Below are 23,535 nucleotides of genomic sequence, written 5' to 3' on the forward strand. Positions count from 1 at the left end.
TTAGAACGTGAGGTCTCGAAATCAACCATCTAAACACACACAACTTCGTGTGACAAGGGTTATTTTTCTTTCATTATTATCTCGCAACTTCGATGACCGAGTGAGCTCAAATTTTCACAGGTTTGTTATTTTATGCATATGTTGAGATACACCAACTGTGAAGGCTAGTCTTTTACAATTACCAATAGTGTCCACTGCCTTTAAGTAAAAATTTCAGGTAGCGTTGCTTCTCTTTTGTTTTGAATTTTGTTTTGTTTTTGTTCTGCAATCTGTCCAGAGTGCGTTCTCAATTATGTATTTAAGAGGATTGATCAGTGATTTACGATAGAGACAGTCTGTATGAGTTGGGTTAAAGTACTTTGGAGAAGATGTTTGTGGTGGTTCGTTGCAAGATTTGTGATTATGGCAGTGCAATAATCCTGCAAAGTACATATGGACGGGTTATTTTTACTCCAATGCCTTAATCACTACTTGAGGAAACTCGTACTTTTGACAAATTTATTTGTATCGCTCATATTTAGTTCTATTTATACTTTGATAAAGATGGAGTTATTGGACAAAGCAAGTTTCCAAAGTGCCCAATTATTCTGTGATGACGTCAATCAGAGAGAGAGATTGATTGCACAAATGTAGCCACTACTACTAAAATAAAAAAACCAGAGTCTCCTTTTAAGGGCACACATCTACCAATGAGGCACTCAGACCACTTGACAAACATTTTTCATGTGAGACCAATATCTTATAAGGGTCTACAAGGTGCTGAGGCGCACTCAGCAGCCATTGCCAGAATACCGGGGCAAGCTCGTCACAAACTGCTGGGATCTTGATGAAATGGCGGTATACAAAACATTTTTGTATGTTTGTATGTAAGCTCCTCTTATAGCCTTAAGTGTACAGCGTATAGAATTTGAAATTACAGTTTAGCAAAAGGATCAAAGCAAGATGAAAGTGTAGAGTATTTATTGTCAGGCAGTGGTGTGGGAAGAAAGTGGCTGGGCACCTTATACCCAGGTCAAAATTCCAGTTGAACCTAGTTAAACTGGGTTTAACTGGAACTAGTTGAAAACCAGTTGATAAACTAGTTAAAAATATTTCAAACCAGTTGGTTTAATATGGAAAATGGACAAAAACCAACTGGTTTATAATTTCAACCTAGTTGAACACAGTTTAACCTAGTCCAAACCAGTTGGTTAATATGGAAAATGGACGAGTTTGGTCACTATCCAGTTGAACCAGTTGACCCCAGTTAACTAGGTTCAACTGGAATTTTGACCTGGGTGGTCTTTGCTTTATGGGATTGTTACATGTACACTAAGAAAATAAAAGAGTAGGTGGGGAGGTCAATAAACCGAGCAAACTTTGATTAAATAGCCTGAAACAGGCATGAGAATCTTTCGGTTTTTTTCCACTTAAAAATATGTGGTCTTTTTTCACCCATTAAACTAGGTGTTTATGGCAAAATAGAAAGGACATTGTTTGTCGGATCATGGTTGGATGCGGAAAGCGAATGGGTGTACATCCACACATTGCATTCAAATTGTTTCTTGGTCAGGTTTGGATCCCTTGCTAGCTGAAAAGTCTATTGGAGCATGTATACATCATGCACTCATGCATGTACTAAATAAAATTGTCCCACTTTTTTCAAAGGACAAAATATTGTGTCTTGAGTCTGGCAAAAGGTCTTGGGTTTGAATCCCACCCAAGTTCAATATGCCTGTGATCAATTTGTTCACAGAACTTGGGCTTCTCGAGAAAGTACTCAGTACACAGTGCTATATACATCGGTGTATAAGGGTAAATCCAAATAAAAATCAATTACCCTTTAATTATACTCGCCAACAAGGTTTCTTTATCTATCGCGGCTGTCAGTTTCTTCGACCCTGCGTGAAACGCAGCTGTCTCTTCTTCAATGTTTCCTCTAACCTCTTACTGTATGGAGGAGAATCAACTAGAAGATAAGATTGTATCTAAAGAGAACACTCTCCTCCTGAGATATTCCTGTCAGAGCCTAAGAGACCCCCTGTGTACTTGAGACGCATACTAAGATAACATGTCTCATCAATATTCCACATACAGGGAATGTGGTCTAAGCCGTTGATGCTAGACTGCTTCAACAAAAGGGGTCCGGCTGTTTGGATGCTGAGATGCCCTTTGATTTGTGTTTGCTTACATGGCCAAAAGGGATCTCACTAAAAAAGACTTAAGCCCGGTTCATACTTCCTGCGAAAGCAAATGCGATATGAATTTTGACGTCACAAGATCGCAACGAATAATTTGCATCAGTTGACTGATTGGTTTTTGTGTACAAAAGCCAAAGGGGATCTCACTAAAAAAAGACTAAAGCCCGGTTCATACTTCCTGCGAATGCGAATGCAATACGAATTTTGACGTGAACAATTCGCAGCCAATAATTTGCGCTGTTGACTTGCTGCGAAAACAGCGTAGTGACGTCAAAATTTGTATCGCATTAGCATTCGCATTTGCAGGAAGTATGAACCGGGCTTCAGTCTAAACCTGTAAGAACAAAGAAGATGCTTATGATTAACTAGGTCGACAAATGGCTCGTCGTCCCTCTAAACATCTCATTGTTCTCACAGTGTTGGAGTTTTTTGTGGGGTAGTTACTTCCCCACCACGAAAGTGAATCGAGAACTATGACCTTATGTCTCTTTTTTCATAGCAGGCTCTACAATTGTGTCTAACACAGAGTTGATCAACCTCAGGACTAACTTTAAAATATCCAATATATTTGGATAGTTCAAAGTCACACTTCCAGGGGTGTGTTTTGGCTGTTTCAGTTGAATTTGCCAATGGTTAATCACTGGCCAACGACCGAAGCAGTTATTGGTTATAGCCGCCAAAACGCACTCCGCTGGGAACAAGGTTGTCACTGTGATAAAGATAACGACAGTAGGATACCGTTTCTATTTGCTCTGTTAATGATTACACCAACATCTGAACATGGAGCAACAACCCCCCCCCACCCCTCTTCTTCCTTCGACTCCTCCACCCAACCTCTGGCAATTTACAGAGCAATTAATTTGATGTCTTTGCTCAGCACCAACTGGTTGTGAAGGACTGTGTGTATGTTACTTATGATTATTAACCCAAGAAACTTTTCCAAGACAGTCCCATGCGGTGTTTGTAGTTCAAGCAGCGAGTGTCTTTGTCAGACATCTAGTAAACAAATATTGACTGCTTCGAGTGCTATGGTTAAAACTATGACCCCCGAGGTGATCCCCGGAGTGTTTTATTTTCTCGAAGCGCAGCAGAGGGAAAACGGAAAGGTCCGGGGATCACCGAGGGAGTCGGAGTTTTAACCATAGCACGAATTAAAGCAGTCAATATTTGTTTTATAACACCACACCAGACTATTTATCATCTTCGTATACGTAACGTTCGTACGCGCATTTTAGATACACAGATGCACAACTGATTGGGTTCGAGGTGGGTAAAAAGACGTCTGGGTACTGCACGCCGTGTGATAGTCGTCGGACTATCACACGGCAAAACGACGCACTATCACACGGCAAACGATGCACGTCTAGTAAAACTAAGACATATCATGTGACGCGCTCTTAACCAATGAAAAGGCAGAATATTTGTAAGGCGTGTTATAATGTCTGAAACAATATCTTGCCAAGGCGCAAGTGACCGCTCAGTTTTGACTTCATCAGACAAGAGAACAGCAAAAATTAGCAGGATACCAGTCACATATGTTACATGTGAAATGGTATTTTGGCTGGTAACCTTATTCTGGTAAGCATAATATGTTGTGCTTAGCTACTTTTTGTTCTTAAGCAGCTCTGGGCTCTGGTCTTTAAAGGCTTCCTTCAAACTTGGTTTAGGACTTGATTTTCGAAGCCGTCATGAAAGATTTTGTGTGGGTAGTTGTTTACGTGTGTGCTGAAGAAGCCATGAAGCTACCTAGCATGGGCCACTTAGGCAGCATTTCTGTAAAGATTCTCTTGATTTTGAGGTTACATTTTTGTCCGGGGAATCAATGTCAAGGGAGATAGCAAAAAATAATAATGGATTTCTGTTTATTTCTTTTTTTTTTTCGGTTACAGGAAGGTGAACATATGCGTGATATGCTCTCAGGAATGCATAATTGGTATGCTTGTTCTCACGCGAGACCGACGTACTGCAACGTCTGCAGAGAGGCGCTATCCGGTGTAACCTCCCACGGTCTTTCATGTGAAGGTAAACGATGAGACTTTTTGGATAGAGGTCCTCGACTCAACGACACAAACAATTCATGGCCTTCCGGCAGATTCCCAAACCAAAAGGGCTTAAGCACAAAAAGTAGCTAATATAACCACATCCAAATTATACAAGTAGCAGAATAAGGTTACCAGTCAAAATGCCATGTCACATGTACAACCTGTGACTGGTATCCTGCTTACTTTTGCTGAGCAGAAAATTGTTAAGCGCTATTTTATTGGTCCATGGTCAATGGAGGTTTGTGGTAACACCAGGTTCATGAAACATTTCTGTATGAGAAGTGGTTCTGAAAAGTGTTGGGCCCTGAGTTTCAACGGCCAAATTTGTGCTAATCGTAAGCACACAAAAAGACATGCATGTTCTTACTGTATGAAAATGAATGATGTAATATCTTAAATCCATGGTGAATGCACAAGCTAACCTGTGTTTCTTACCAAGTCAATTTTGGGGCTATTATTTTTGGAGTAATTACCAAAGGTATAACCCTAGCTCCCTTAAGGCCCATTCCCACTGCAGCGATAACGATAACGGCGCAAAGAGAACGCATTCCATTGGTTGAATGAGCATGTGCGTATTCTGCGTGGAGCAATTCGACCAATACAATGCGTTTTCTTTGCGTCGTGATTGTATCGTTTTTCGTTATCGCTGCAGTGCGACCGAGCCTTTAAAAGAACCAGTATTGCTCAAGACACTGTATTTCATCAAAAGAAACTACCACGGAAAAATACGTTTAAAATGTGAGTTAAACAGACATTTGTGCTTTTACAGAATATGAATTGTTTTTCTTTCTTCTTTTGCCAGTATGCAAATTCAAAGCCCACAAACGATGTGCCGTTCGTGCTCAGAATAACTGCAAGTGGACGACGCTAGCTTCGGTTGGGAAAGACATCATCGAAGAAGAAGATGGAACGGTAAGAATCTTCCTACTTTAGTCTGATTTCCGATTTTTGGGCCCTCAAAATAATTTGTCTTCTCAGTGCTATAAGGTCATTAGTTGCAGATTTGTATAGGTAATGATCAAAAGGATGCTAAATAAAAATTGAAAGCTCAGTTGGTAGAACGCCGGTCCGTTAATCCAGTGTTAAAACACATTGGTGTATATGGGTAAAACCAAAATTAATATTCTTTATCCACGATGCAAATTTCCATCTATTAAATCCAGAGGTTGGTTTAAATTCCTGCTCTTGTAAATTTGTCTTTGTTCAACCCCAAACCAAATTAAAAATAAATTTGCAAAAATGAATCAAAATCTGCAAACTATTGTTTTACTTTAAAAAAAATGTGTTTCTTTTGCCGAACAGTTTGTTGGAGCTTGAAAAATTGTCAGAATAAGTTTGTCTAATAACCTTTCTAACTGTCTTAAGCAGCCAATAAAGGATGATCTTAAATATATAGATATTACATTTTTCTAACAGCTTCAGTCCATAGGATACATAAAAAATATAACGCTCCAAGCCAAATTTCTGAAAAACGTAGGGTCAAACAAACCCGCGCGACAAAGGAATCGTGACGTCAGTGGCGGCTATTTGATGTGGAAATGCCAAAGCTGGAGAACTGTTTTTAAACTCAATTAGGGGAAAATCGTCACTGGTGTCCAGGGTCATTATAATAGATAAGCCGTTTTTGACTCTCGGCTGAAAAAGGCCAAGCGGCCCGTGCATTTGACTTGATTTATTTATTACTAAATGCAAATTTTGAGAGTAAAATGGTTATTAATCGGTATCTGCGATTTCTATTTGGCCATAAAAAGGTAATAGTTGACATATATATCCTTTATTGGCTCTTTAATGACTTAAAGTCCTGAGTAGACAAATGGCTATAAAAAGCCTGAAAAGTCTCTTTTTTATGTTTGTCAGCCCTTGTTCTCAGTAAAATGTTCCTACCTCTGAGGTATAGGATTTCTCCAGAGTTCGTGATTTTCTCAAAATCTCCTCAGGTCTTCAAATTTGTTCTTTGAAAGAAGTAAAGCAGTCACCAAGGGGAAGAAAGAAATAGTCCACATTGTGTCCCAACCTGTAGTGTAGTATTTCTGTTGATGCACATAGTCTGTAAACCTCATGAGTTGTATCATCTGGGAGGTTCCAGGTCTAGAATAAAAGGGACCCCAGGCCCCTCAAGCAATTTTGTCACATTCATCATATTCACGGTTGTGGCTAGAGACGGTTGAGTGCCAGCTGTAACATCTAAAGGCAGTAGACACTATTGGGTAATTACTCAAAATAATTATTAACATAAAACCTTACTTGGTAACAAGTAATGGGGAGAGGTTTATTGTATAAAACATTGTGAGAAACGGCTCCCTCTGTACCCCAGGTGTGGGGCAACAGATCTACGGATCATAGTATGTATTTGCTTTTGTTGTCCCTTGCCCATCTCGGGGTATATTGTCAATGTATTTTTTGTTGGTACTGTTATGGCAAATAATATAATAATACTACTAATAACACTATGTGTACATGGTCAGCCCTGGTACTCTATCAAATGTTCCTACTTTTTTTTCAAGGACCAAACATCATGCCGATCGTCATCAGTGATTTATACATACAAACACGTTATTAGTGTACCATTTGCAGCTAATTAGCTTGGCAGAATAAATAAATACATGTATGATGATCGTACAATCTTTATCAACATATCAACGCAATTACGCAAGTCACTCCCAAAGAAAGATTTTTCCCTTACGTACACATTGACAGCTGACTTCAAGGAAATTAACTGCTGTGTGGGAGCCTTTGGCGTAGCATTTTCATCGAATGCGTACCAGTTGCAAAACCGAGTACCAGTGCTCAATACCAGTGTCATGGTATCATTGGATAAGATGGGGCAGTAGAAAAAAGGAACACAAAGGGGGCCAATGCTGTCCTAACATTGGAATCCTTTATATTTTGATGTCCTCACATTTTTTTTTCATGTGCTAAAATTATGTTCCCATTTGACTTTTTTTTGTAAAAGTACCGCAGCTTTTCTTTAGAAAGAGAGGGGACAACAGAACATAAGGAACACATCAGGAACAATGCTGTTTTCACATTTGAATCCTTTTTTTATATTTTTTTTTTTATCCTCACATTTTTTATTCATGCTCTAAAGCCATGTTCCTGTTAGACCTTTTTGAGGTACACGTATGGCAGACACTATAGGAGCACACTGTTTGGTTTAGGTGTACACCGGAAAATTGACCCAAACCATAGTGTTGTAGCATTGTGTCCGCCATATCTCAAAAAGGCTTATTGGACTATTTTGTTGAAGTACCGCCAACTTTCAATAGATGACAAAATTAAAAACCAATAGGGACACTTGGTAAAATGACCTCCCTATCAACTATGCTCATCCATGATGTAAAGCTAACATGCCGAAAGAGGTCGTCGAAGACTTCCCCGCTCAGCCACTGTAACTTATCAATTGAAGACACTGGACACTCACACCATTGGTAATTGTCAAAGACTAGCCTTCTCAGTTGGTGTATCTCAACAAATGCATAATATAATCAACCTGTGAAAATTTGAGCTCAATTGGTCGTCGAAATTGCGAGATAATAATGAAAGAAAAAAACACCCTTGTCACACAAAGTTGTTTGCTTTCAGATGCTTGATTTCGATACCTCAAATTCTAAATCTGAGGTCTCAAAATCAAATTCGTGGAAAAAAAAGTCTTCCTCGAAAACTACGTTACTTCAGAGGGAGCCGTTTCTCACAATGTTTTATACTATCAACCTCTCCCCATTACTCTTTACCAAGAAAGGTATTATGCTAATAATTATTTTGAGTAATTACCAATAGTGTCCACTGCCTTTAAAAAGTCAAATAAGAACAGCTCTTCACTGTTAACCTACCGCGACTATGCTGTAAAACGCTATGCATAAGTTGCCCTGAAGTAACACTGGACTGTATTTAAACCTTGCTTGAAGTTGTTTTCCTTCTTTGCATCTGATGATGATGCAAACTATTTATTGCCAGTTAGTCATTAAAGTGCTACATTTTATTTTCCTATGCGCAATTACCTGACTTACACGTCTACCCACCACTTAAGAGCAATTTAGCAAGGGTCCCTTGCTAAATTGTAGCTTGGTTGTAAAATTTTACAATATGTACCTCATGTGAAAGGACAACAATTTGTTCTACCGTCCAATTTGTTCTACCGTCCAATTGCTCTTGCAAAATCTTGTCAAACATTGCTACATTTTACAACCTAAGAAAGAGACCCCAGTTAAATTGCTGCCGTGTGAATAACACTTAAATTTCTGGAATACACATAGTAAACTAGCTGGCCTGTCTTTGACTCGCCGACTGTGCGTGATAACGCCATCATCGTCAAATACAATTCAAGTCAAGAATTGTTAGTTAGCGGCATTCTAAAAGACCTAATTAACGGAATTGCCAGACCATAAAGTAACAGCTGTTATATTATAGACCAAGTGATGTTTCACACTTAGAGTGAACTATTTGAAAGTCGGGACTATGTGAAGATCTTAAGGAGTTCCTAATTAAATCATTTGGGGGCTACTTCACATTTGGGACTTTTTGAGTTGTTTACTCTTTGAGTCGCATAAAAATAGAAATCAAAGAATGCCCATTTGGAGGGTGTGCACATCATTATTAAGATTGAAAACAAAGATGCTCACAGATTTGCACACACAATGTAACTTACAATGGGACGTAATGCCGTAGGTCCTGTGTGGTGTGTAATGTATGTAAAATAACCTAATGCACTGATTGTAAAGAGAAGGGGTTTGCTCGGTGTTCCAGATTTGATAGGTTGCATATTGCGCCACAGCACCTTGTAAATAATGGTGCTATATAAAAGAAAAGGTCTCATACTACATGTAGCTACACAAACCTTGCTGGAAAAATACTGTGCGCTTTGATACCCCCGCCCCCCCCAAGGGGTGTGATACAGAACATTCTATATGTATTATTAATGGGTATTTGAATTTTTTTCTTGAAATGTGAAATGCTGTAGAATAATAGAAATGAGTGAAACAAGCATGTTTTTTTCTTGCGAGTCATAAACCGGATGTTTGGAAACTAGTTTTAAAAAATATTTTCAAGAAATCTCTTATTGGTTTGTATCAAATGTAATACGATGTAGTTTAGTTCCATTTGTTTGCTCACTTTACAGCACTTTGATTTTGTTGAAAAGGCGCTTTATAAATGCTCTGTTTTATGTATGTATGTATGTGTCCCCATCCCTTGGCTACTCCCATGAGATGGGAAGTTCAGAGAGAGATTTCTCCCAGCTTGATTAAGTGTGTCGTATTCTCCTTCCGAACGCTCTATGAATACACTGATGGATGTCGATGAATAGCGATCTCGACGATGGGTCAAATGATACTGGGAATACTTCCCTTTCTTGATCTTGAGTTTTGAGGATTGGCACGAAGCATGAATTCATGAAATGGCGAGGGTGGATTCTTTGCATTTACTGAGGTGACTGATGCTACAGTGTGCTGTGAATTGATGAGGAAACAGTTTGGCTGAGTATTGAAAAAATAAGGGTTCGCCTCGGTGATCCTGGTTTGATTGGCTGCATATTGTGCCACAGAACATGGGAGATTTAAAGGTATCTGTCCCGCACGTCTTGTGTAAAAGAACCCAGTGCACTTATCGAACAGAAAAGGGGTTTGCCCTGGTGTTTCTCACTGGATTGGCAGCATATTGTGCCACAGCACCGTGTAAACCACGACATGGTGCTATAAAGGAGTAGATTTCATAATTCAAACGTAGTTCCACATACCTTGCAGGAAAATACTGTATTTTAAAGCGCTTTGAGTGTCACTGAGTAACGGATCTATATTAGAATCCACTATTATTATATTAGTGTTAAACTATTACACAGTTGTATGTAAAGGAATGGGTCTCATACTTCAAGAACATAGCTCTGCACACCTTGCAGTGAACAAAAATACTGAGCACTTTGATAAAAAGTGGCACATAACAACTTCAAGGTATTATTATTATTCTTAGTTCTTTTCATGATACTTGGTTTGAAGTTAGTTCTTGTAACTGTCATCTGGGGAAACATTTCCCCCTTGAATGACATTTTCCTTTGAAACTAATCTGCGTGGGTTTTCCCTGTTGGGGTTTTTCTTCCACCGTCTAAAACTTTAATCTCTTCATTTCCTTCTCTACAAAAAGTTGTGATGCTTTGCCGACTGTATAATTCAGATTCGGTTTCATAGATGGGTTTACAAACTTGTGATAAATTATTTACTACTTCATGAAGATAAGTTTGGAAATTACTTCCTAGAAAAATAAACAGGGTGGGTGGTTTTAATTTCTCAACAAAACTTTGTAAAAGACAACAAGGACAAGTACTTAGCGAATCACTGATGAATAACTTATAAACTATTTTGTAAAGGTTAACGGGAATTTACATGTTGATTGACTTAAGTACATGTAATTTCAAATGCAAACAAGTAATTGAAGGTTTTTGTTAATTCTAGATTTGATTAGAAAAGTCTCTGAATGTTTGTAGGAGTTGAGGCTTTGCATGGGGGAGATAGGGTTTAGTTTTCGTTGTTTGTAAAAATGAATATTTTAAGAAGGGCGGCGACAAGGTTTTAAATCAGGGAATAAAAGAGTGGCAACAAGTTCTTATAATATACTGCGTTCCGCGTAAGTAAATTGGTAAAATGAGCTTTTGCACTCCCAACACCAGAATCCAGCCGGTCTTAAATAGCTCCAGCTATGTCTTTATCAGCCGTTTTAACACAACATGACATGCTCTCCACCAATAGGAATAACAATCTACTGTGTGGGTAATGGGTATTTATGAATGGTCATTTTAAAACGGGCTGGCTTGTAGCTGTGTGATAAAGGACTAAAACCAAGGACTAGTCGGCAAGGTTTCATAAAATCATAAATTGCCTTTTTGTAAAAGAAAATGTTTATGTAAAAAAACCTGCAAAAAGATAGGTAATGGCCTGACGTTTCGACCCAAGCAGAGAGTCTTGTACAAAAATCTGTAACAATTTCAGTTTTGTAAGTTTTCAATTTCTGTTATATGCTGAACGATTGTTCGTGTACTAGTATGTTTTACATTGAGGACCAGTATGCATTAATTGCATGAAGCATAACTTAGCGCCCCCCCCCCTTTTTTTTTGGGGGGGGGGGGGGGCAGTTATACATTCAAGTACACTTTAACACGCACGAAGTACATTTTTACATGGAGTGATAAGCGTGTTTGGTTTGTGTCACACGACGATAACAAACCTAGATAGATAACAGATTCCAGGTTTTTTTAGTATGTGTACTTTTTTCCCCAGCGCTGCGTAGTTGGTCTGTACTGTGGTGTGTGTAATTGCGAGCCTTCTCAGATCATCTCTGACTATGGGGTGTCGTGGTCGAGCGGTCTAGGGCGATGGATTCGAGCTCTGTGATTGAGCTTGGCCTAAAAAATTATGGCTACAAAAATATCATCGATCAAATAGCGTCGCCACCAGTCATCTAGTAGCCACTAGACCGCTAACGAATGAAATACGCTTGACGCAAGCAATGAATTCCCTGATTCCGCAAGCGCAATTTATTTGCTTCTGGTAAGTAGAGTCATGAAATTGAGCCCAGGAGGCGATTTCATAAAGAGCTTAGATTGATCGCCACTGCAAAATCAGTCTTGGTAATTAAGCAAAGCGTGATGTCACAATTCAAGTCACTGTTGTAAAACTGACAATTTGTCTTGCGATGAATTTTAAAGCTTTGTGAAATCGGCCCCTGCACAAAGGTCTCAAATTGATCGTAACTTCAAATCAATTGTAGTTGATAAGTAAAGTGTGATGTCACAATACAAATCTCTATGGTGATACTGAAAATTTGTCTTGCGATGAATTTTATTGCTTTGTGAAATCGGCCCCTGGTCCCGCTGTTTAGTCTATAAAAAGAAAGTATGGGCAAACCCTGCAATAGACTTGACATAGTCAACAGGACACAAATAGCAGCCGTCGTCTTTTGTTGCGGTTAGAATAAAGCCGTTCCCAGACAATCTTATCCAGTAGCCACTTGACTAAGTTAACCCGAAGGCTGTCCAGGATTTCAAGCTTGAAGGAGCATCCTCCTTGGTAGTCCGATATCATCGGTCACTGGTGATGATGACAGACAGACGCTCTGGGCCACCATTCATCAAGTGAGGAGGAATCTCATATCAGATTTTAACGATCGGACACGGAGGTTCAAGGATGGTTGTAAAAAGAAAACCTTCTTGAAACTGGCGATACTGATGGTTTCAATATGAGTAGGCTGGTCTGAGTAGACAGTTGAAAAACAAAGGCAAGGTTATCTTGGCCCAACTTCATGGCTCTGCTTACTGCAAGCAAAAGAACCAGCAGCTGTAGAAGCGGGGAATTCTGTGCTAACCTCAAGTGTATTTCACGGGTTAGCGGGGAATTTTGGTTGTGCGCAAGCGTACTCCACAGTACTGGGCAAATTTAGTGCTTGCAAGTAAGCGGAAAATGCTAATTGAAGCGCGGAATTTGGCGTTAAGGAGAGCCATGAAAATGGGCTCTGTACTCGGACATCGACCCTTCAGCTGATAGTTGGACCCCCCCCCCCCCCCAGTTTTGCTGTTTTATATTTAACTCAGGGAGTCTGCGTATTTCTGAACAATAAGTCTCAGTTGATAGCACAATGGGCTTTGGGGAAAAGAAGCTGAACTATTCTTGTTGATTTTACTCTTGGCATTTCTGAACGCTAAATTTGAGTCGATTATAAAGCAATACTATACTGCGTTGTTTTGTTTGGGTTTTTAAAGTTGTTTTTAATGCAGTTCAGTCTATATGCAGGGGTCCTTCCCCGCTATGCATCCACCCCCACTTTAAATCTACATAATATGGTGAAGGGGGTTGATATTATTTCTTGGTGGTTTAGAACAGCAACATTTCAGTTGCTTACAATACAAGGTACTAAACAAACTGTAATGTGTTGTTATAGAGTTTACAATGTTATATAATATACATTTGGCTTTAGGTAAAAGAGCTTCTGCTGTTTTTTTCCCTGGTTTTTCCCCAAATATTATTATTTGTATTTCAGAGCTGCCAGTTTCAGCTGATAAAAAGGCAATAATGTTTATTTTTATTTTTTATTTTTTCATTTTTTTTTTTATAAATGCTTTTCAATGTTTGCATCGCCCACCCCACTTGAAATCTACACAATATGCTTAAAGGAATGTTACAGAATGGTAAGAAACAAAAATCTTGAAGATCACAGATTTACATGAAACTTACACGGTTGATGATAGTAGAAAACATCCCTTGAAATATTACTGTCTGAAACATCTTAATTTGACGAGAAATCAAATTTCCCGTTTGGAGTTTATCGCTCAGTGAGTGTTTTACTAATTTTTGGTTTTGCATCAATGTCATGCAAAATGTGTCATTGGTTTTTCACTATTTTTTGTGACCCAGATGGCCGATCGATCTCAAACTTCTACAGGTTTGTCAGTTTATGTATATGGTGGATTACATAAAGTGCTTACACTGCCAGCAACTGTTTTGTTTGCAAAACCATTTCTGTAATGTTCCTTTAAGGGAAAAAAAGAAGATGCTATTTTTGTTGATATTAATCTCCGTATTTCAGAACTATCAATTTCTGTTGATGACAAGGCAATAAAGTTGTGGCAGCGGCTGATGTCCATTTACAGTAATAATTGCTTTTACCGTCAGCAGGTGCACCATTAGATACTCATAAATCTTAGAAAGTCAGTTTAGACGAAACTGTTTTTTTTTTTTTTTTTTTTTTTTTTCTTCTTTCTATTTTTCTATCTCTCCCTCATCTGTTTTTGTCAGCGAACAATATTTATCGACTGGAAAAATAATGAGGAAAACAATAAATGGCAGGGATTTTATATATGTGTGGTATGTACATGTACACTGAACATGCTAGCGTTTTAATAAGCTTTTTGTGATATGGGCAAACTTAAAGGGAAGGTACATGTTTATGTAAAATAAGTGGCAATACAAATTGACTTGCTAAGAAGTGCAGCAGCTTTCGATAGTAGAAAGCAATTTGATCATCATTTCACCTCGAAGTAATGTGGCTCTGGTAAAAGAGTTTTTATGCAGAAAATGTGAATTTGAGAAACGTCACTCAAATTTTATTTCTCAGATTGATGGATTATTCATCTTGCGTAGACATAGCAGCTCTAGACGTTCATTAAGATCTTTAAAATGCTACCACCTTCTGGAGTCATGGTGCTAACTACGAGAGCCATTGTTATTTTTCCTGTGTCATGTCAGGGATACCTTTGTTGCAACGATATTTTTAAAGGGAAAACGATTACTCAAAAAGCTAAAAAAAAGTTGTAAAACAATAATACGGTGGGTGGGCACTGAATGTTTTTTTCCAGATAATACCAACAACTTGAAGAGGTTACATTTGTCAGTATTCAATTCTTACAGAGTATCTCGTACTAACTGAGCTGTCTTTGAAGGGCTTAAACATGAGGTTGTATTTCCATATTCTCTTACCCAAGGGGGTGGGGGAGGGGTTGGGGGTGGGAGTAGGGATATGCGTTCTAGTACGTCATTGCGCAGTATCGTCACCCTTTAATGAAATCTCGCTCATTTAAATCGGTAGCTTGTAAAGTTGTGAGGAGGCTGAGTGTGGAAATTCTTGTGTTGTTTATTTTACGTTTCTTCTTCTTATCACTAATGCAACGTTTGTGTCTCTATGAAGGAAACCACTGGCGTAATAAGGGTCTCCAAGGGGTTAAAGGGACACGTTGCCTCGGATCGGGCGAGTTGGTCCGTGCAAAGCATTTGAAACCGTTTGTTATAAAATGTATATGGTTAGAAAGATGTTTTAAAAGTATTGATCCACACCAATATGCCTCGAAGTTGCATGGTTTTCTTATACGTCGTGAACTAACACGGCACACCATTTTGTGGAGTCAAGTTTTTGACTCCATAAACTGGCGGCCATGTGAGTTCGCAAAGTATAAGGAAAACCACGCACTTTCGAGGCATGTTTGTGTTGATCATTATATTCTACTTTCAAAAAATCTTTATAACCAATATCTATTTCATAAAAATAAAAATAAACGGTTTCAACTGCTTTTCATGGACAAACTCGCCCGATCCGAGGTAACGTGTTCCTTTAACGTCATTTCCTTCGATTTGATATTATCTATCCCAGATCCATCCCACCAGTCTCCAGAGAGATTTTGTGTTCCTTCTTCAAATTATTTCTCTATGAAACGTAAAGACGCTCTGTGAAAAAAAACCCCATTAATTTGACTGTTTTTCTTTTACCTCCGCTTGAATTCAGAGGAGAATTTCACTGCGCACTTTGTTGATTCAATTGTGGTCATAAGGTTTGGACTTTTAAATTAGTATTGGTAAAGAGAGACTTAATTGCTGGCTAACAATTTCCATTTTGAAAGGAGATTTAAAAGTGAAAGCCCTGTATGCTTAAGTATGAACGACCTGCCAAAGAAAGCTCTGGGAATTTATTGTTCTTAATGCTGTTTTCAAAGAAAAGGTTATTTTGAGACAATTTTGTTTTTTGTGAATTTTTGAGTCTGTGGATAATACAATGAAATTGATAATCTGATTGTTTTTTTGTCATAGGGCAATACCGTGCAGCCATCTTCTCTTATCTTCGTCTCCAATATAAATTGATTGGTGCATTCGATGAGCTCCCTGCCACGTTTGAATAGCTTTGACGTCATTTGCGGGGCTCACCCGGGCTAGCCCCAAGTACCCTGGAGTGGGTCACTTTGGGCTGACCGACGGGCAAGACGTCACAGCGAAAACATATTCTCAATAGCTATCATTTCATTCATTCATTCCATGGTTCATTAAAAAGCCTATTCAAATCGCTGCCAGCAGGAGAACTACATGAACAGCAGTTACACAATTAAAAGTCTGAAGTAAAACATTACAATAATAATTAAAATGGCAATAAATTTTGTACTCGCAAAAACAGAGATGTTTTCTTCATTTAAAAATGAGTACTTTTGGTGTTTCCATTTTTGCACAATCTAGTCATTGATTTTCCCCTTTTAGTTACCAGTCTGTTTCCTTGGCTTCAAGTTGAAGTGCGACCTTCTCGGATATCTGCACACAGCGGCGATATTTCATTACCCCAAATCTCAAGGTTCACTTCCGTCTTCGTCTCCCAAATCAAATTTAGTCGCACAGATCAAAAGATTTATTTCTCATAATCCAATCAAGGAACCGGATATGCCCGGCCTTCTCTCCTCCTCGACTCAAAACTCATGGTTCGTCGGGCAATTTATAGACGTCCTTGTTTGCTTAAAATAGAAAAGTGGCTTTCACCACTTCTTGTTTTTCTTGTTGGATTTACCGTTGAAAGAAACAAATACTCTTTCTATTTATGTTAGAAATATCAATGAATATTTGGTTTGTGGTAACACCATCTACTGGCTGGGTAGATAATGTTCTTTTGAGAACTTGTCTTGCTTTATATTCTACTACCACGATGTAATTATGAATTAGTTAGAATTGTGTATAAATAAAGATGTTTATTTGGTCCAATGTTTAATATAAAAAAAACAATGCTATATTCATTTTGGCTTTTGCCCATATACACAATGTGTGTTAGCACTGTACATACTCAGTACTTTATCGAGTTCTGGGAAAAAAAATCACACGCACATTACTTGGGTTGGATTCGCATCCACGACCTTGCAATTCTAGAGCAGTGTCGTACCAACTAGACCACAGAGATTGCCCGGTAGCTAGAGGCAGTTTGAATCCTATGTTTTGGCAGCGGGTACTGCAAACGATTAAATAGATGTTAAGTTTGCATCGGGATAAAGAATATTCCAATGCTAGTTTCTCAAAACTACACCTTGACAGAAGGAAAATGTTGTACCGATACAAATTTATAGTGCTTATTCAGTTATAAATTAATAATTTCATTTTATATTTGAGCGTCGTGGGTGCCTGAGTGGTGAAGTGCTCCCGTGTTGTCTGTGCGTGGGTTGGTGTCTAGGTCGCAGTTGTTATGTCCTTGAGCAAGACACTTAAACAAAATTGCTAGACCAAATGTAATTTGCTACATGTTTGTGTTTAAATATTCCACAATATTTAGTTTTTTTGTGGAAAATGTTGACGTCATTTAGGGTGCCCATTAATTACGTTGTAACTATTGTGCATGACATGATGTTATTTCTGAGACAGCTTCATTTAAATCTCCATTTCAAGGTTAACATTTCTAGGGGTTTTAAATTTTTGAAGGATATGGTCAAGTCCAAGGAAGTGTTGTGTCCCCCTGAGCTGTGGTCTCATAAAAATTACTCCAAAAATTGGTGACCATAAAATCTTTTTCGGTTAGGAGCGCTGAAGTTTTTTCCATAACATTTTGAGAAATATATATTTGGTTTGCGGTAACACCATGTGTGCATCTAGTTGCCAGGTAGAGTTTGTTCGTTTGCTTAATTCTACTACCGCGCAGTAGATTGTTCGGGTGTTCGGGTAAAGAACTGTCCTCAGCTTACGGATGGTAAAGAAATAGGCTGGGATTACTACTTTAGCTTATAGGATCGTAATTAAAGGAACACGTTGCCTTGGATCAGTCGAGTTGGTCTTTGAAAAGCGGTTGGGACCGTTTGTTATAAAATGCATATGATTAGAAAGATATTTTAAAAGTAGAATATAATGATCCACACAAGTATCACACGAAAATGCGTGGTTTTCCTTTTACCTCGTCGACTAACACTGTCGGCCATTTATGGGAGACAAATTTTTGACTCCCATAAATGGCCGACCGTGTTAGTTCGCTAAGTAACAGTAAAACCATGCAATATCGAGGCAAATTTGTGTGGATCATTGTATTCTATCTTTAAATCATCTTTCTAACCATATGCATGTAACAAACGGTTACAAACAACCAACTCGACCGATCCAAGGCAACGTGTTCCTTTAACTGTACTACCGCGGAGTCAGTTCTTGGGTTTGTCTCAAAGTTTCGACTAGCTTGCTCTAGTCATCGTCAGGAGACTTTGACCAATGATTCCGAACAAAGGAATGTGGTTTTAGAGAAAGATTCCAAAGCATCCCAATCTGAGAATAGTTTCTGCATGAAACATTTCTAAGATTGTATATTCCATTTACGGAGTATTCTCTCCTTGTGGGGACATTACTCCCTTAGATTGTGGCCAATGTTTTGAAACCCAACCACCTTTTTAAAGACACTTAACACTATTGGTAATTGTCAAAGACTAGTCTTCACAGTTGGTGTATCTCAACATAAGCATAAAATAACAAACCTGTGAAAATTTGAGCTGAATCGGTTGTCGAAGTTGCGAGATATAAATGAATATAAAAAACATCCTTGTCGCACCATGGTCACGCAAAGTTGTGTGCGTTGAGATGTTTGATTTCGAACCTCAAATTCTAAATCTGAGGTCTCCAAATCAAGTTCGTGGAAAGTTACTTCTTTCTTGAAAACTACACATGTGTGTATGTCACTTCAGAGGGAGCTGTTTCACACAATGTTTTTATACTATCAACCTCTCCCCATTACTCGTAATCAAGAAAGGTTTTATGATTATAGTAAGTATAGTAGTAATTTCCAATAGTGTCCACTGCCTTTAAATGAAATTTTCACAGGTTAGTTTTATTGTATATGTCCACATTTGAAAAGGAGTAAAACAGGCAGACGGATCTAAAAACCAAAGGAACACTTTGCCTGTAAAAACATAATCACTAAGTAGGATTTTGAAACTTAAATCATTCCAAGCAATAATGACAAACAAATTCCTCTGGGTATCCTTCTGGCAGATGCCCAACATTAGAATCCAAATCACGGCAATCAATGACGATCTTAATTGCTTCTTAGAGTGTAGATTCTTTCTGCATGTCTCGTCGGATAACTGGACGGAATTGCCCATATGTGGAAATTCCTTGTGGTACAATATATTGACGTCAATTGTATTTCTAAGATCGTCTGATGGTTCTAGGAAACAGAATCTACGAGGAGGGGAATTTATTCACGCTATGCAGTTCTGGACACCGATTCACTTGCCATTTTTTTTTTTTTTTTTTTTTCTCAAAGCCTGCGGGCAGAGAGAGGATATATTTGGTGGGATAATTCTATTATTAAATAATGTGTGGATGAGAGCAGGATGTATCTAGCTCGTACGTCATGTGTGGTTGCTACCTTGGGCACCAGCTGCGGCATTTTGTGGTTCCATGTATGTATTGTCAGGGGGTGAGAGTGTCATTAGTTGAAGTGTGTGGAACGCCGTAGTCATTCAGTGGTTTGGGTATCAGTGAGGGTCGGCCAGGAAGGTGAACATTTCTCTATGGATTTGATTTGTGGGAAATTGTTTAGGAGGGGGTGATTTTACTATTGCATCAAGTAAAAATACTGGTGTTTTTTTTCTTCAGAATTTCCTCTCGACCACTAGTTTGCAATAGTGATTGTGATGATTTCTTTATTATTGATTTCATATTTGGCATGTCAACAAACCTCCCTCCCTCCCCCCATCTGCAAAAAAAAACAATTTTTGTTTTAATGTGGCCTAATGTATCTCACATTTTTACAAGAATAAATTTAAGAATTACATTTATGTAAATGTGTAACTGAACGGATCAGTTTTTAACCATGTAATCAGCAGAGGTTAAGTTCTGACTTGCAAATGTTATATTTTTGATGGATCAGATGATATTTTATTGTGTTTTAAATAACTGGTAAAAATAAAATCCATGCGGTCCCCCAAAAATGAAGCAGGCGGGGGCGCTAAATATATGGGTTTTTTGTTTTGCCTAATGATCACTCCTTGCACCCTCAGGTTGTCTTGAAGACTTGGACCTTGTTACGACCAAACTTTCAGATATTGAATTTGAAACAAAAGTCTGTAAATCTTGAAAAAATCCAACATCTTGTAAATAAGCCATACTGATTTTTGTTGCTTGATTTCAGATCGCGACAACACTGTGTACTTTGGGACCATGGACTCCCTGCTGAATTCCCTCATGTGAAAAAGCCTAACGATGGTTCATTTTTGTTGCTTGATTTCAGATCGCGACCCCTCATCAGTGGTTAGAGGGAAACTTACCTGTAAGTGCCAAATGTGTCGTGTGTGATAAAACCTGTGGTAGTGTGCTGCGTCTGCAAGACTGGAGATGTCTCTGGTGTAAAGCCATGGTGAGTATCTTCTTCAGATGTCCCCTCTCCTTACCCCTTCCTCTTCCTTACCTAATGAAATACACTGATCCATTAGGCTCCGCCCACGGCCCATGTGTGAGCAAGAACACACCTCTCCAATGCCATTCTGCACAACTCTGCCGCGCGCCAAGCATACGCGCATGCATGTCGGACTTTATAGTGTCAGACTTTTGGTTGTGCGATGGGTTGTGATTGTTCAATAGGCAAGGGGGCGGAGCTTAATGGATTGGTCTATTGATTGATCAGGTATTGATTGAACTGTTGAATGCCGATTCAACGGAGCAATCAAATGAAATCGATTGAGTCGGGTGAAATGAAATGGGTTTTTGTTGAAATGGGCCGGTAAAACTTATATTTTATGGGGCACTGTATATTATGACATGAGGGGACATGTACATGTACCAACTACAATTACCCATCATACCTTAAGCCCATATTATGCCCATATTATACCCATTTATCCCAGGACATCCCAGCTACAATTACTCATCATACATGTACCTTAAAAAAGCCCATATTGTACCCATTAATTATCCCAAGACATTCCAGCTACAATCATACATTACGCCCATATTGTACCCATTTGTCCCAAGACATTCCAGCTACAGGACATTCCATCTACAATCATACCTTACGCCCATATTATACCCATTTACACCCAGGTACACTCATCATGCAGATCCCAGTTCCCAGCTAAGTGTCCCCTCGGTCAGTGTCGTCTATCCCTCCTACCTCCAATCTCCTTGAACTCAATGAGTTCTGACGGCTACTGGCAGGCAACTCGGCAGGGCTGCTGTAGCCCCCTCCTGGTGTTCGTTAACTCCAAGAGTGGGGACAACCAGGGGGTGAAGTTCCTACGTCGCTTTAAGCAGCTCCTTAATCCCGCTCAGGTTTTCGATCTGATGAACAGTGGGCCTCACATAGGGTAAGATTTAATTTCACTTAATTTTATTAGCCAGCAAGCATTATTAAAAATATTGACAATTGCAAATCAAAGGATATACAAAAACAAACAATACAACACATGTAGTTTTAAGAGGAATGCAACAATATATAAACAAGTAGGATTTGAAACTTTGCATGGTGGAAATACGATATTGGAAGGGATGCGGTAACACCATGTAATGACTATCTCTAATGAGTTGGGGTGGTTCTGAAAAGAACCGTTGGTTTCAACTCGACGTTTCGATCAATGCTCTGATCGTCTTCTGGAAAAAGCTGGACTCTGATGCTGCATGCTGCTTAAGTACTGTGGAGGCGGATTAGCTTGGTGATGCACGAAGGCGGGAAATAGAGGTGGGAAATGGAGCTCAGTGATAATATATAAACACCTAACAAGGTTTTGAGGAACCCGGCTTAGCGGGCGGATACATGAAGGAAACAACCTCCATTGGGGTGGTACACTACAGTGATTAGAAGCAAAACAAAGAACCCTTATCGCAGTGAAAGCCAATAGTGACAGAAAGTCACTTTAAAAGTAGCTGACCATTTGGTTCTAAAATCACAAGATTTTGCCACTTTAAATATGGGGAATTTCAAACTCGTTGTGAGCGCTTAGCTACCTTGGTTACTCCTTTTAATTTTAGCTGAAGTGTTTACTCTGTTGAGGGTGGATATTTTATGATATGATTTAATAACAAGTATTTACCATTGGTTATTTCTACAGTCTGCGACTTTTCCAAAACTTTGACACCTTTCGGATCTTAGTGTGTGGTGGAGATGGTAGTATAGGCTGGGTGCTCTCTGAAATTGACAAGTTAGACCTTCATAAGCAGGTAAATTTTAAGAAGACTTTCCACTTTGCAGTTCTTTGCAGTTCTTTACAGGATCTCTCAGGATGAGCCTTTTTTCCCCTGCCAAAATATCAGAATCAAATGTTTGCTCTCCTTGTAGAATAGAAAGGTTTTTATTTAAAGACACTGGACACTATTGGTAATTGTCAAAGACCAGTTTTCTCACTTGGTGTATCTTAACATTTTGTATGTATAAAATAACAAACATGTGAAAATTTGAGCTCAATTGGAGATAACAGTGAAAGAAAAAACACCCTGGTCAGACAAAGTTGTGTGCTTTCAGATGCTTTATTTCGTGACCTCAAATTCTTGAGGTCTCGAAATCAAATTCGAGGAAAATTACTTCTCTCTTGAAAACTACATAACTTCAGAGGGAGCCGTTTCTCACAATGTTTTATACTATCAAACTCTCCCCTTTACTCGTTACCAAGTAAGATTTTATGCTGATAACTTTTTTCAGTAATAACCAATAGTGTCCACTGCCTTTAAGCCTGGTTAATACTTAACAAGAAAGTTTATCCTTAATTGTTCTGGCTAGGAGTTGTCCCAAGTCCAACAAAGTTCTCCAATGTTTGGTAAATTCAAATTCCCAGATGTATGTAAATTAGTTTGCTTGGGCTTTTGGTAGTGGGGAATCTTGTTTGGTTGTCTTGGCCACAAGATGTCTCAAATCCTAAAGCTAGTTCAAGTTGTGTACTGTACATTAACTCAAAACCTAAGTGTTTGGACTGGATAACATTGGTATTCCTAGACCTGCAATAGGTTAAGTTGATTTTGGCCTACTACTAATCAAAAATAATGATGTTGATTTTGGTGGCCTGGGTTAACATATCTTAAAAACGTTGACAACAATAGACCATATTGAAAAACCACTTTTTTGCTATGAAAGTCGCCATCTTGTAGGCCAAACCCTATGCGCATACAAACGCGTACATCAATGAAGCACGCAGCATTCCCGGTTTGATTTCTACGACACATGCACGCGCACAGACGCCATCTTGTAGGGCAGATATTTGAACGGTGACGTCATAATCAAGTCTGTAACTTGCCCTTTTTAATCTGTCCTAACCAGTGTCAGATAGGCGTGCTACCTCTTGGTACCGGCAACGATCTTGCCCGGGTCCTGGGCTGGGGGACAGCCTGTGATGATGACGCTCAGCTTCCAACAATCCTGGAGAAACTAGAACGAGCTAGTACTAAGATGCTGGATAGGTAAGAGGGAAGAAATGTCAATGTTCTTGAGGGGATATGTATAGAAAGGAAAATGAATTGTAGCACTTCGATGATTTTCTAGGAAGAAATATCTGCGTAAGATTTTTGAAGCAACAATTACTCCAACAGATGCAGTGAAGACAAATCTTGGTTGAAGTTTTTGACTTAATCCCACCGGAAGTA

General features: G+C 38.9%; 1 protein-coding gene across 5 annotated transcripts in view; it reads left to right on the top strand.

The window, feature by feature from the left end:
- Positions 1-23,535, top strand: part of LOC117298554 (diacylglycerol kinase delta-like) — a 71,537-nt gene that overhangs the window by 33,691 nt on the left and 14,311 nt on the right. For all 5 annotated transcript variants that reach the window (XM_033781869.1, XM_033781871.1, XM_033781872.1 and 2 more), the window contains 6 exons: positions 4,070-4,202; positions 5,025-5,134; positions 20,201-20,326; positions 21,010-21,272; positions 22,014-22,122; positions 23,213-23,352. In XM_033781869.1, the coding sequence (XP_033637760.1) occupies positions 4,070-4,202; positions 5,025-5,134; positions 20,201-20,326; positions 21,010-21,272; positions 22,014-22,122; positions 23,213-23,352 (881 nt within the window). The remainder of the gene's footprint in view (positions 1-4,069; positions 4,203-5,024; positions 5,135-20,200; positions 20,327-21,009; positions 21,273-22,013; positions 22,123-23,212; positions 23,353-23,535) is intronic.

The sequence above is a fragment of the Asterias rubens genome, chromosome 13, assembly GCF_902459465.1.
Source record: "Asterias rubens chromosome 13, eAstRub1.3, whole genome shotgun sequence".
In the NCBI taxonomy this organism is placed as follows: Eukaryota; Metazoa; Echinodermata; class Asteroidea; order Forcipulatida; family Asteriidae; genus Asterias; species Asterias rubens.